This window comes from Podarcis raffonei, chromosome 13 (assembly GCF_027172205.1).
Source record: "Podarcis raffonei isolate rPodRaf1 chromosome 13, rPodRaf1.pri, whole genome shotgun sequence".
Lineage (NCBI taxonomy): Eukaryota > Metazoa > Chordata > Lepidosauria > Squamata > Lacertidae > Podarcis > Podarcis raffonei.
Window position 1 is genome coordinate 48903276 of NC_070614.1, and position 12093 is coordinate 48915368.

The 12093-nt window shown below is 49.0% G+C and overlaps 1 protein-coding gene across 1 annotated transcript; it reads left to right on the top strand.

Moving 5' to 3' along the window:
• Nucleotides 1-665: 665 nt before the first annotated feature.
• On the top strand, nucleotides 666-11470 carry OXA1L (OXA1L mitochondrial inner membrane protein). Its single transcript, XM_053361796.1, has 10 exons — nucleotides 666-795; nucleotides 3008-3151; nucleotides 3294-3483; nucleotides 4874-5017; nucleotides 5320-5405; nucleotides 5795-5959; nucleotides 7783-7887; nucleotides 8771-8933; nucleotides 9667-9747; nucleotides 11241-11470. The coding sequence occupies exons 1-10, from the start codon at nucleotides 706-708 to the stop codon at nucleotides 11342-11344; spliced, it is 1272 nt and encodes a 423-aa protein (XP_053217771.1). The 5' UTR covers nucleotides 666-705; the 3' UTR covers nucleotides 11345-11470.
• The last annotated feature ends 623 nt before the right edge of the window (nucleotides 11471-12093 follow it).

Here is a 12093-nt window from a genome sequence, read left to right on the forward strand (position 1 = left end):
CCGCGCTTCCTCTTTTCCCATACCGCCCATAACCAACATGGCCACGCTTCCTCTTTTCCCATACCGCCCATAACCAACATGGCCGCGCTTCCTCTTTTCCCATACCGCCCGTAACCAACATGGCCGCGCTTCCTCTTTTCCCACATCGCCCATAACCAACATGGCCGCGCTTCCTCTTTTCCCACATCGCCCGTAACCAACATGGCCGCGCTTCCTCTTTTCCCACATCGCCCATAACCAACATGGCCGCGCTTCCTCTTTTCCCACATCGCCCATAACCAACATGGCCGCGCTTCCGCTTTTTCTATATTGCCCGGAACCAACATGGCCGCATCAGCAACCCCGCCTCTCTCCCACTGCTAAATTGAAGAACAGCATCGCTATTTTTAAACATGGCCCCAGCCCACTTTGCTCTAGTCCCCCCCTTTTTTTAACATAGCCGGGAAAAGAATCGACTGGCGCCTCCCTTTCAGCGGTTACATGCCCTTTCCCCCCCCACACGCCTGCGCCCGAAACCAAAAAAAGGAACTTCAGGGTCTCGAGAGGAGAGTTGCCCTCACTCAAGATGTCGACCCTTCGCGCTAAGTCGAAGGGTTTTTGTTCGCCCTTAACAAAGATGGCAGCCTTGCGCGGGCGTCACGCGTCCGACCCCTCAGTCCTCGCGAGAGCTGCGCGTGACGCGACCGGGGGTGGGGCCCAGGAGCGATGGCGGCTTCCGCAGCGGCGTTCGGGAGAGCGTGGAGCCGGTCTGGGCTGCCGGGGAAGATGCCCCTCGCGGGGAGCCTCCGTAGACAGGTGGGTGATGCAGGGAAGCGGGCGCTACGCCTCTGCGGCGCTGCCCCGGCTTCGGGGTCATGACCTTGCGGGCCGGAACCCCAGGGACTAGCAGCTTGGTGCAGTTTCATTGGAGGGGGAGCGTCCTGCGGCGCAGCTGTTGAAGAAGACGTTTTCTTTTGCGGGGGGGGGAGAGGGGGATTGAGGCCTTCCTTGTGTCCCCGGATGTTGGTGGACTACAACTCCCATCACCCCTAGCGAGCATGACCAGTAGTCAGGGATGGTGGGAATTGTAGTCCCACAACACCTGGGGACCCGAGGTTGAGAGAGAGGCAGGTGTTAATACCAGCTGGGGTGTAAAGAGTCTTTGGCTGCTAGGAGGACAAAGCCAAAAGCCTCCAGGGCAGCTTGGAGAGATCTCAGTGAATATACCCACATCAGCTTAACAACAATCTTTGAATGCTGTCACTGAAACTGCTCCCCTGAGGAATAGCCCCACTGATCCTTTGCGACCAGTACCCAGCCGGGCTGGCAGACAGCAGTCCTAAACACCCTTCAGAAACTGGGTTTTGCCCCTCAAGCCCTTCTAAGTCTGGGCTTGGCCCAAGCAAAAGCTATGGTTAGGCAAAGAATTATAGATACCGAGAGACAACAGGACTGCTTAAGGTGCCCTGACTACAAAATTGTAGAAACCGAGAGATATATAGCTGCACCGGCAGCATATCTCTTTTTTCTTGTATCCAAAAATGCAAGAAGGGCTTTTACACTTGCCAGAAGCTCAGCTCTGCCCTCGCCGGACTTGGAGGGATCCTTTTTAAAAGTCCCATATGACCAGAGAATTTGCACCTGCCCATTGGGGGATATAGGAAGCTCCAAACACATATTTTTTAGATGTCCCTTTTACGATGAGGCACATAGAGAAACCATTGACCCCCTGCTGGTGAGGCTTGCTGACCTCCCGGTAAAGCAAAAATTCGATCTTCCTCTGTTAGGCAAAGATCGTAAGACGACCCGGACGGTCACCAGATCCTGAGCACAGATCTGTAGGCACAGACCATCCCCCGATTCAAACTAGTTTGTTAAGAACATTCCCAAACTCTGATCCAAGGGTGACTCTGGGTCATTTCTCTACAGTAGTCTATCTTAAATTTTTTATGTTCTATATGCCTACCGCATTTTAAAATTTAAAATCCATTGTTGTATATTGTTTTAAATGTTTGTTTTGCTTTTGGGATTGTAGTTCTATTTGTGTTTCACGAGCTGGTCTCCGACCGTAATAATAAATACTATTCTACTAACAGTCTGAACAATTGATGTATTTAATAAACATTTACCATATGATATAAAGGGGGGGCGGTATTCAAACAGGCCAGAGCTTCCTTAGCAGATGTATGTGAAAATGGCATGGATTATGTGGCGCTATATTGATGGAGGGGTTTTGTGCAGCCTCTTCGTTCCTCCTTTTTAGCTCATTTCATACGTTTGTATTCCTTCTATGAATCGCAAGATGCGCTAGTCTTTTATTTGTTTCGTAAAACCTACACAACCGCTTGATTGTAAAAAAGAAAACCTCAAAGCAGTTTACAAATGTACAACTGTACTATAAAATATACAAAAGTTAAAATGCTGGGGGGAGGAATTAAAAGTGCTTCAACTTCGTAAACACCTGGGTAGGTTTATCTATATTATGTATTTTATTTACATCTGCTGTCCATCAAAATATAATTCACCCTTTCTGCCCTATTGTGTTTTATTGCTTTCTAAACTCTGTCCAGAATTAATAGATTATTAATATATGTGCTTGTGTGTAGATAGAAGAAACAGTTATAAAATTATAAAAATATACATATTAAATGCACACAGTGGCATACTTGTTTCTCCCATGTTCCCCAGTTTATTCTCAACAACCCTGTGAATTAGGTTAGAATGAGAGACTGTGGTTGCCCAAAGTTGCCCCACCCTCCACCCAACCCAAAATAATTTCTTAACTTCGAACTATGATTACATCCTGCTCCCTAAAACTTACAAAAGAGAGAAAATGGTTTTACAACTGAATTTTGATTCCCTGTAAATTTAAAGTGGTTCCCCCACAAAAAAAAAAAAACGGAATCAGACAGCGTTGATAACAAATCTGAGGAATTTGTTCTGCACACGTTCCTGTATATCACAGAAGTAGTCATCTTCCTAGCAAGTGCCATTGTCAGGATGCTGATTCTCAAAACTTGCCTTCCAGATCCACAGAACGTCTGTCCCATTCACGTGGCTCAGAGTTAAATCTCCTTTTGCCCCTCACCCGCGTCCTCAAAATGGCTGCCACGTTCTCCTGTTGAGGCCAACAAACAGATGTCAAAGCACAGCAGCTGCTGCTGGCACACAGGTAAGAGCAGCATGGCTGTGAAATTTGGAAGGTGACGGTGGAGGGTTGCAAATGACGGTAGTGAAGAGAACCTAGCAGTTGGGAGCTGAGAGCATTCAGATTAATCAGTGCTAACTTACTTTCCTGCCTCTTCCTTCTTCAGGTTCTTCAGCCTGTATCCTCCCCGCCGCTAGAGGGCGCTCTCTCTGCGGGGGACCTTGCCCAGGCTGTCCAAGAGCAGAGTTTTGCAGAACTGGGCTTGGGGTCCCACACCCCGGTGGGTCTGATCCAGAGCTTCTTGGAGTCCCTCCACGTGGATATTGGGCTGCCGTGGTGGGGAGCCATCGTGGCAGGTGAAGGGGCCTGCTGTATTTGGGAAGCGGGTGGAGATTTGGGCTGGCAGAGAGCTTCATCAGAGGAGTGGGCACTTTGGCTCCGTGGCTTGGGGCATGCTGCTGCCGGGAGGGGCCAGAGCTTGGCAGTAGAGTCTGAGCTTAGCACTTGGCGGGTTACATGCTCTTGCCAGAAATTGTGCACAGCCCAGAGAGAGACATGAGGTGATACACACACCCCAAACACAAACTTTGTACCTCAAGCTCAGTTCCCTAGCCTAGAGCATCTCTTGTTAAAACAATGAGGTCACTGGTGCTGATGAGAGAGAAGCATCTCTGCCAAAGATCCTGGGGGGCTGCTCCTGGGGGTTACAGTGGAACCTTGGTTCTCAAATTTAATCTGTTCTGGGAGTCCATTCAACTCCCAAAACAGTTCTGGAAACAAGGCGCAGCTTCCAATAGGCTGCAGAAGCTTCCTGCAGCCAATCAGAAGCCACGCCGGATGTTCAGCTTCCAAAGAACGTTCGTAAACCAGAACAATCACTTCCAGTTTTCGATCGTTCGGGAGTCAGAACGTTCTGGGTCCCAAGGCATTCACGAGCCGAGGTTCCACCGTATTGGGCTGGATAGACAAATAGCCGGATGCAGTGCTAAGCCAGCATCCTCGGCTCTTTCACCGCGGTGACTCGGCCCCACGGAGAAGGAACACAGCAGGAAAGGTACAACCTGTTCTCTGAGATGGAGACCGCAGCTGAACTTTGGGCACTGGGGCCAAATTCAGCTTTCCAGGCTTCTCTCTGCACCCCTCAGGACTCCTTCCCCAAAGCCCGCATACCCTCACCTGCCCTGCTCCTCATTTTGTCTCATTCTTTGGCTTGACTGGAATGTGTCCTCTAGCTCGCTTGGAGATATGTAACGTAGAAAACCTCTGGGTTTAATAAGACAGGCTAGTAACCTAATGATCACCACTGCAGTGGACACTCGGGTGGCAAATGTGATCTATGTGGGATGCACGTTCGCAAACTGCAGCGGCGCATCAGCGCACGCATGGGTTGTGATTCGGCGCTCATGTGCAAAGCCTGATTTAGCACTCCTCCACATGCGCGACCCCCGAAACCCAGAAGTAACCATTCCGGTACTTCCGTGTTTCGACGGGTCCATAACCCGAAAAATCGCAACCTGAAGCATCTGTAACCCGAGGTATGACAGTACTGCCTTCTGGGTAAATGATGCCTTCATCCTCTGCAGGAGAAGTTCGCCCGCCTACCCTTTTTGCACAAGCCTCCAAACAGAAGTACCCAGGTGCATTCTGGGTAAGGTAGTGATTTCTGGCATTGCATTGTGGGTAACGTCGCAGGCATTGCACTTGAGAGTAACGGGTGTCCTCCTCTCTCCCCACCAAACTCCTCAGGGACGATTGTGGCCCGTTGCTTGGTTTTCCCGCTCATCGTGAAGGGCCAGAGGGAGGCAGTGAAGCTCAACAACCACATGCCGCAGATTTCAGAGCTGACCACCCGCATGAACGAGGCCAAGCGCTCGGGGAACAAATTTGAGTGTGAGTTGGCCGGTGTATGGGGCAAAGTGCAGGGCTCTGGGGGAAAGGGGCACAGCTGGGGTTGCAAACAAACCAAATTGGAAGGGACCACGTTGAATGAATCGAGGAGGTGGTGCTTGGGGTGATAGGAGGAGACAGGGCTGGGGAGGCAAGAGAGGGGAGCTCTCAAGGAATAGGGTTGCCCACATTTTGTCAGCAGGTGGGGCCTGATCTGTAGGGGAGGGCAAGGGGCTTGTAGAAGGAGGTTGTGGGCGATAATCTCCTTTGCCTTCCCCGCAAATCATTCCGCTTTTCTCCCACAGTTGCCAAAGCTTATACGGACCTGAACCTCTACCAGAAAACCCACGATGTCAACCCGCTGCGAGGTTTTCTTGTTCCCTTGGTCCAAGTGAGTCTCTGCCCCACTGCTAGGCCGGCTTGTTTTTGTTCTATTTTTACGAACTTACATCCTGCCCTTTGCCTGTAGACTTCAGGGCAAGTCACAGCAATTAATGCAAGCTACCAGATACGAAAATCAGTTGAAACAAGCTTCCCACCCCGAATTTCACATCTGTTTTGTTCGTTTATTTATCACTCACTGTATTTGTTTGCCACTTTTCACACCAGGGTGCCCTGAAGCAATTCGTGCGATGCAAATAGAAATTACGGGGGTGGGGGGAAACCATGAATTGTCAATAAATATAAATATTTAAATTGTGTGTGTGGTGTATGAATATTACTCCCAGTTCTGCGTCTTCCCCTTCTCACACTCATCCTCTCTCCCTTTCTCTCTCTCAGGCACCCATTTTCATCTCGTTCTTCATTGCCCTGCGCAAAATGGCGGAGCTCCCTGTGCCCAGCCTTCAAACTGGGGGTCTGTGGTGGTTCTCAGATCTCACGGCTGCCGATCCCTACTATGTCTTGCCCCTGACAGTGACCGTCACCATGTGGGCCATCTTGGAAGTAAGTCTTTGGGGCCCTCCAGAGGTCCTTTTGTTACTGCATTCATGGATACAATGGATTTTGACTAGAGACAGCTGCCTGCCCACATGTAACATCACATTGCTGTCAGATTTGCCTCACGTGGCCAATCTGGGTTAAGAATCTGGCCTGTGGAGCCGATAAGGTTCTCCACCGCCGGTGTAGAGGAAGTAAGTTAGGGAGACCCTTCTTCTCCCTCTCCATAACGCTTGAATTCATGGGCACGCAACAAAGCTGAACGTTTGAACCTCCAATTCTGGAAGCTTCCTAGGAGAGCTGCTCGAGAGGAAGAACTGTGAGGGGAGAGAGACTTTCTGTTCCTCATCAGGCAATGGCTATTCCAGCTGCCTTGCCCCACCCAGTCTTTCCCAGACTATGACTTTGAGAACAGCAGCAGCAGCTGGGAAGAGAGGAGTTCAGGGATATATATTTTTTAAAAAATAGCTTTATAAGTTGTGCTTCTTTGTTTCTCAGTTTGATCCTTTTGTATGTTTTGTGGTATTTTATGTTTTGTGATTTGCTGTTATTTTTATTGATTATAGATTGGTAATTCTTAATTGTGGTTGAACTATTTGAGTATTATTTGCTGATGTTTAATTTTGCTGTTTACTGTTAGGGGTTGTTGAATGTTGCTTTGTTTGATATAAGAGGTTTATTTTAAAGTTATTGTGACTTTTATATTGGATCAGATTGTTACTGTTTGATGTTTTATTATGTTTTTATGTCTTGGAAGCCGCCCACAGTGGCTTAGGCAACCCAGCCAGATGGGCAGGGTATAAATGAAATATTATTATTATTTTATTTTATTTATTTTATTATAAATATACAAAGGAAAGTGTTTTTTTCACACAGTGCATAGTTAGGCATTGGATCCTGCAAGAGGCAATGATGGGGATTAAGAGAGGTTTGTGGAGAACAAACCTCTCTTTGGGTACTAGCCCCTATGCTATGGGGGCAGAGGGTGTGGGGTAGGCAACTGAATTAGTGGACCAATGAAGAAATTTGAGGTGACTGCATATCACAGAACAAACAGGAAATAAAGAGACCAAAAGCCTCATGGGCTCTGAAACAGAGCTTAGACAGGAACAGATGTGTGAATTGGTTTGGTGCCCCTAATATTATGGGTCTGTATTAGACAGGGGTAGCGACAAAGACTATTTTAAGTTGTTTACAAGATAGTAACCACAATGAGGGCCCTGCTGGCAGGCCCGGCATCAGCACCCAGAGGACAACCATAGCTGATGCCAGCCTCCCAGAAAAGTTAGCCAGCATATTATTTTTATTATTCCTTAGCTCCTTCATGCAAGAACCTGTGGGGAAACGGCTTGCCGATGTAAACGTTGTTATTTTTACTGTTGTTAGCCGCTCTGAGCCCGGCTTTGGCTGGGGAGGGCGGGATATAAATTTATTATTATTATTATTATTATTATTATTATTATTATTATTATTATTATTACTGACGCTAGCGTGAGAAGAGAATAGATCAGTGTTTCTCTGGTCTGTCCCTAAAGCTCCGAAATTGTCCCACCCAAAGGAGATTGTAAGGAGAAAGCTGAATGTTCGGAATTTGCTTTATCCCAAAATAAATTGGGGGGGGGGGTTGGGGCCTAGATAATAAGGCTGCAGTCAACCTCCTAAAGCCAGTTGTTGGAGGGATGGGATCCTGTCCCTCGCTAGAAATTTTCCCCACCCCCACAATTTCAAAATTCCTGCTTGGCAGAAAACCTCATGTAGGAGAGGACAATGCAATGAAAAATGGGGGAAATTGCAGGAGTGTTAATTAACAGTGTCCACCTTCTCTGCAGCTAGGAGCAGAATCTGGAGTGTCGAACCCGAACCTCCACCTTATGAAAACCGTTTTCCGGGTGATGCCGCTCGCTATCCTGCCTCTCACGATCTCCTTCCCGACGGTGAGGTGCCGCCGCACACAGATTGCGATTGCTTTTTACGTATTTCCTACGAAACATATCGAGGCCAGTTCTGACTTGCCCTGCACAAACCCATGTTCCTTTGTCTCAGGCTTGGCTCCCGTTCGATTCAGAAACCTGCAATTTAACCTACACAGTCCAAAAGAAACATAAAAGTGTAAATAAAGCTTCCATTTCGCGGGCTCAGCTGGATCTGTTCTTCGTCGGCTGCTGCAGGGAATATTCTGCCCTCCAGATGTTGCCGAACTACAACTCCCATCATTCTTTGCCATCGGCTATGCTTGCTTCGGCGGGATGCAGGTGGCACTGTGGGTTAAACCACAGAGCCTAGGACTTGCTGATCAGAAGGTCGGCGGTTCGAATCCCTGCGACGGGGTGAGCTCCCGTTGCTCAGTCCCTGCTCCTGCCAACCTAGCAGTTCGAAAGCATGTCAAAGTGCAAGTAGATAAATAGGTACCGCTCCAGCGGGAAGGTAAACGGTGTTTCCATGCGCTGCTGTGGTTCGCCAGAAGTGGCTTAGTCCTGCTGGCCACATGACCCGGAAGCTGTACGCCGGCTCCCTCGGCCAATAAAGCGAGATGAGCACCGCAATCACAGAGTCGGTCACGACTGGACCTAATGGTCAGGGGTCCCTTTACCTTTACTTATGCTTGCTTGGGCAGATGGGAGCTGTGGGGGACTTTCCTGAACTTTTATCACCGGGAGGGGAACCCAAAACGCCTTTTCCTGTGGGGCTGCTGTTCCCACTTCCTCCCCGCTGACCCCCAATTCTCCAGCCCCTCTCATGCCACAGGGCAGCTGTCCTGTTGCAACAGGGTGGGGCAAGGAAAGGGGTTTTTGATTCTCTCTCTTTCCCTCCCTGCAGGCCGTTTTCACCTACTGGCTGACATCCAACCTCTTCTCGCTGGTGCAAGTGGCCTTTCTGCGGTTGCCCGCAGTTCGCGCCCGGCTTGGCATCCCTGAGCGGGTGCAACACGACCCCAGCCTCCTGCCTGCTCAGGGAGGCTTCATAAAGAACTTCAAGAAAGGTGATTAAGGCAGTACGTTGTTTGAGATGCAGTAAGGATAGTGGTGTTTTTTAAAACACACGTTTTTACAATGTCCTACAGTTATTAGGTTTGGGGAGAAAGGAGCAGATTTTATCAATATGACTGTGCTGGAAAAACTAAATTTTTCAGAGGAAAATGTTTTTTTGAACTACATACGGAGTTTGATAACATAAATGGTCATTGCCCCGTAGTAGGTTAAAAATAAACATATATGGATTTGGATGGTAATCATACCTATACAGTTGTACCTTGCTTAGTTCTTGAACATTTTGGCTCCCAAAAACGCTGCAAACCCGGAAGTGACTGTTTCGGTCTGCAAACTATTTTTGGAAGCCAAACGTCTGATTCGGCTTCCGCGGCTTCCAATTGGCTGCAGGAGCTTCTTGCAGCCAATCAGAAGCCACGCTTTGGCTTCCAGAAGTTTTGGAAGTCGAACGGACTTCTGGAACGGATTCCATTCGACTTCCAAGGCACGACTGTATACTAGATATAGAAAACTGTAATTGTTAGCTCTTATAATGATGTAGTATACCCTTTTTTCCACTTTTTATTTTTACTTAAAAACAGAAAACAAAAAAGAAAGCTGACTTGGGAGGAGCAGGGTGGTCGAAGGCTGCTGCGGTGCGAGGGAGGGGATAAGGGCTTCTCAAAGGCCTGCAGCTCCTACGGGGTTAACTCACTTGCGTCTCCACATGCCCCCCCCCTTTTCCAGGCTGGAAAAATGCACAAATGGCTCAGCAGCTGGAAGAGAGGGAGCGGCGCATCAAAAACCACCTGAATTTGGCAGCTAAAGGTAATCCTTCACCCCCTCGTCCTCATTTGCCGCCATCCACAGCCGCTAGGCCTGTGTGCGATCCTTTTCCTGCAGGGAGGAGGGGATCCTGGGATGGGTTGTTCCTTCCACTTGCTCTGCCCAGCAGGTCAATGTGCAAATCAGAGGGCACTACTTTTCCCAGTTCTCTGCTGTCATCTTGTCGCTTGAGAAGAGGCCCTTTATGCAGGTTCTCGACTGTTTTGATACGTCTCCTATTCATAAGTTAGCGGTTCTTCACCTTCATTTATTTCACTCGGGCCTCTGCAGTTGTGTTAGCAACTGTGGGAAGGTCAGCCTCCCACATGAGTAAGTGACATATAATTTGAATATTGACCTGCCAAGTGGAGCAAGGGGAAGGGACAGCCCGTTCCAGGATTGCGCCCCCCCCCTCCATTCCCTGCAGAAAATGGGCCTTCACAGCAGGTCCAGGGTAACATTCTGTGTGCTGCTAGCATGGGCGTCTGCAGGAATAGTTCCTGGGGTAAGAGGCATGTTCTCCCAGTGGGAAAATAAAAACACTGAAAGGGGGGGGGTGGAATGATTAGGCCAATCTATAACTAAAAAAAATGAGAAAAGTGCCTGTACATTTTGTCTGAGGTGGTATAAATTCTAGAAGCTCACTTGGAAAGGAAAGGAAAAAGGAAAGGAATCTGGTGTGCTAAGAACCTCTATTTTGCCATCAGAATACATTTTGCAAATTACATGTGGGCTTTTTGATCCTACATAATGTAATTCTGGCCCCCACATCTTAAAAACATGGTACTGTAGGGCGGGGGGGAGCATACAGAAAGGGCAGCCGAAATCATTTGGGGGAGTGGGACTGGCTGCTTCATCTGAACCCCCTTCCCTCTTAGAAAAGCCTGCGGTATTTGTGGCTTTTCAGCTGAGCAAAATGGCAACTCAAGATATGAGCAAGGAGGGGTGATCGAGGTTTGCGGAATTATGGGTTGGAGAGAGTAGGTTTCTCTCTCACACCATAATAGAAACTCTGGTTAGACCAATGAAACTGACTTTGTGGTAGCTTCAAGACAGCCAGAAGAACTCGTAGCGCATGATTAACTTATGGAACTCACTGCCACAAGATGCGTTGTGGGCTAGTAGCTAAGGCAGGGGCTGCAGTATCTGTGCCCCAACAGGTCAGAGTGGGCTCCCAGCTCCCCTTATTCCATGCTGTCAGTCATTCTGGCTTGGGATGGTAGGACTTAGGGGAGGGCTTCAGGTTGCCCACTGCTTTGGTCCGGGTTCAGACTCAGTGGGCGGCTGTATCCTTTTAGGGAACATGAGCAGGGAGGGGCATCGCCTTCAGACCCTATTTGTGTGAGTGGGCTGGATAGACAGGTGTTCTGCTTATTCAGCCCAGCTCTGCTTGTGTTTATTCTGTTCTCGACACAGTTCCCTGGCGGGGGCTGACAAGTCTCCTTGCCCGCTTTCCGGAAACAAACTAACAAAATGTGTGCTTCTCTTCCGCTCAGGGCCGCTGCGCCAGACCTTTTCCCACAACCCTTTGGAGCAGCACCAGCCGGGTCCTGCAAAGCCGGCGCCACGAAAGAGGCCCTGGGAGGACACGTTAGGCTGAGCAGCGAACGCCACCAAACCAAAAGACTTTGCACAGGGAAAAGAGCCTCCATCCCCTTCCCGCCTCCCCACCCCTGGTCCACTCCTCTGTTTTCTGAGACTAGGTAATAAAAGGATGTGGAACTTCCTCCTCCCACGTTTGGTGCTTCCCAGATTTTTCTCTCAACCTCACTTTTTGTCCCGCAAAGTTTCCACACAGGAATGTAGACTAGCAGAAGAGTTGTAAGCCTCTGAATTTGGGATGGAGGAACCCTCCAGGTGATGTTAAACTCCTCCCGGGTTAAAGGTCAGGAATGATGGGAGTTGTAGTTTCAAAACATCAGGTGGGACATGGGTTCCCTATCCTTTTTCTAGATACTGGAAGTGTGGGCTGCGAGAACAGAGCCCAACACAGGAGGGGGCTGTTGCCTTATTTGCCTCATTTGTTGCCTCCCTGGCAAGATCCAAGCAACCCTCCATGAGATGCAGGATTAGTACGACAGACTCCTTGGTCTGATCCTGCTAGGGGTCTTGTCTTGTAGTCCTGGCATGCCAGTTCCCTGCCCTCGCTTTCAGAGGGATTAAAGCAAACCTTCAGTATTCCAAAACCAACTTAGGCCATGAGCCTGGGGCAAGAATATAAAGAGCCCTGCATTGAGTGAAAGATTCCTGCGTGGCAGGGGGTTGGACTAGATCAGGCATAGGCAATCTCGGCCCACCAAATGTTTTGGGACTACAATACCCATCATCCCTGACCAGGACTAGTGTCCT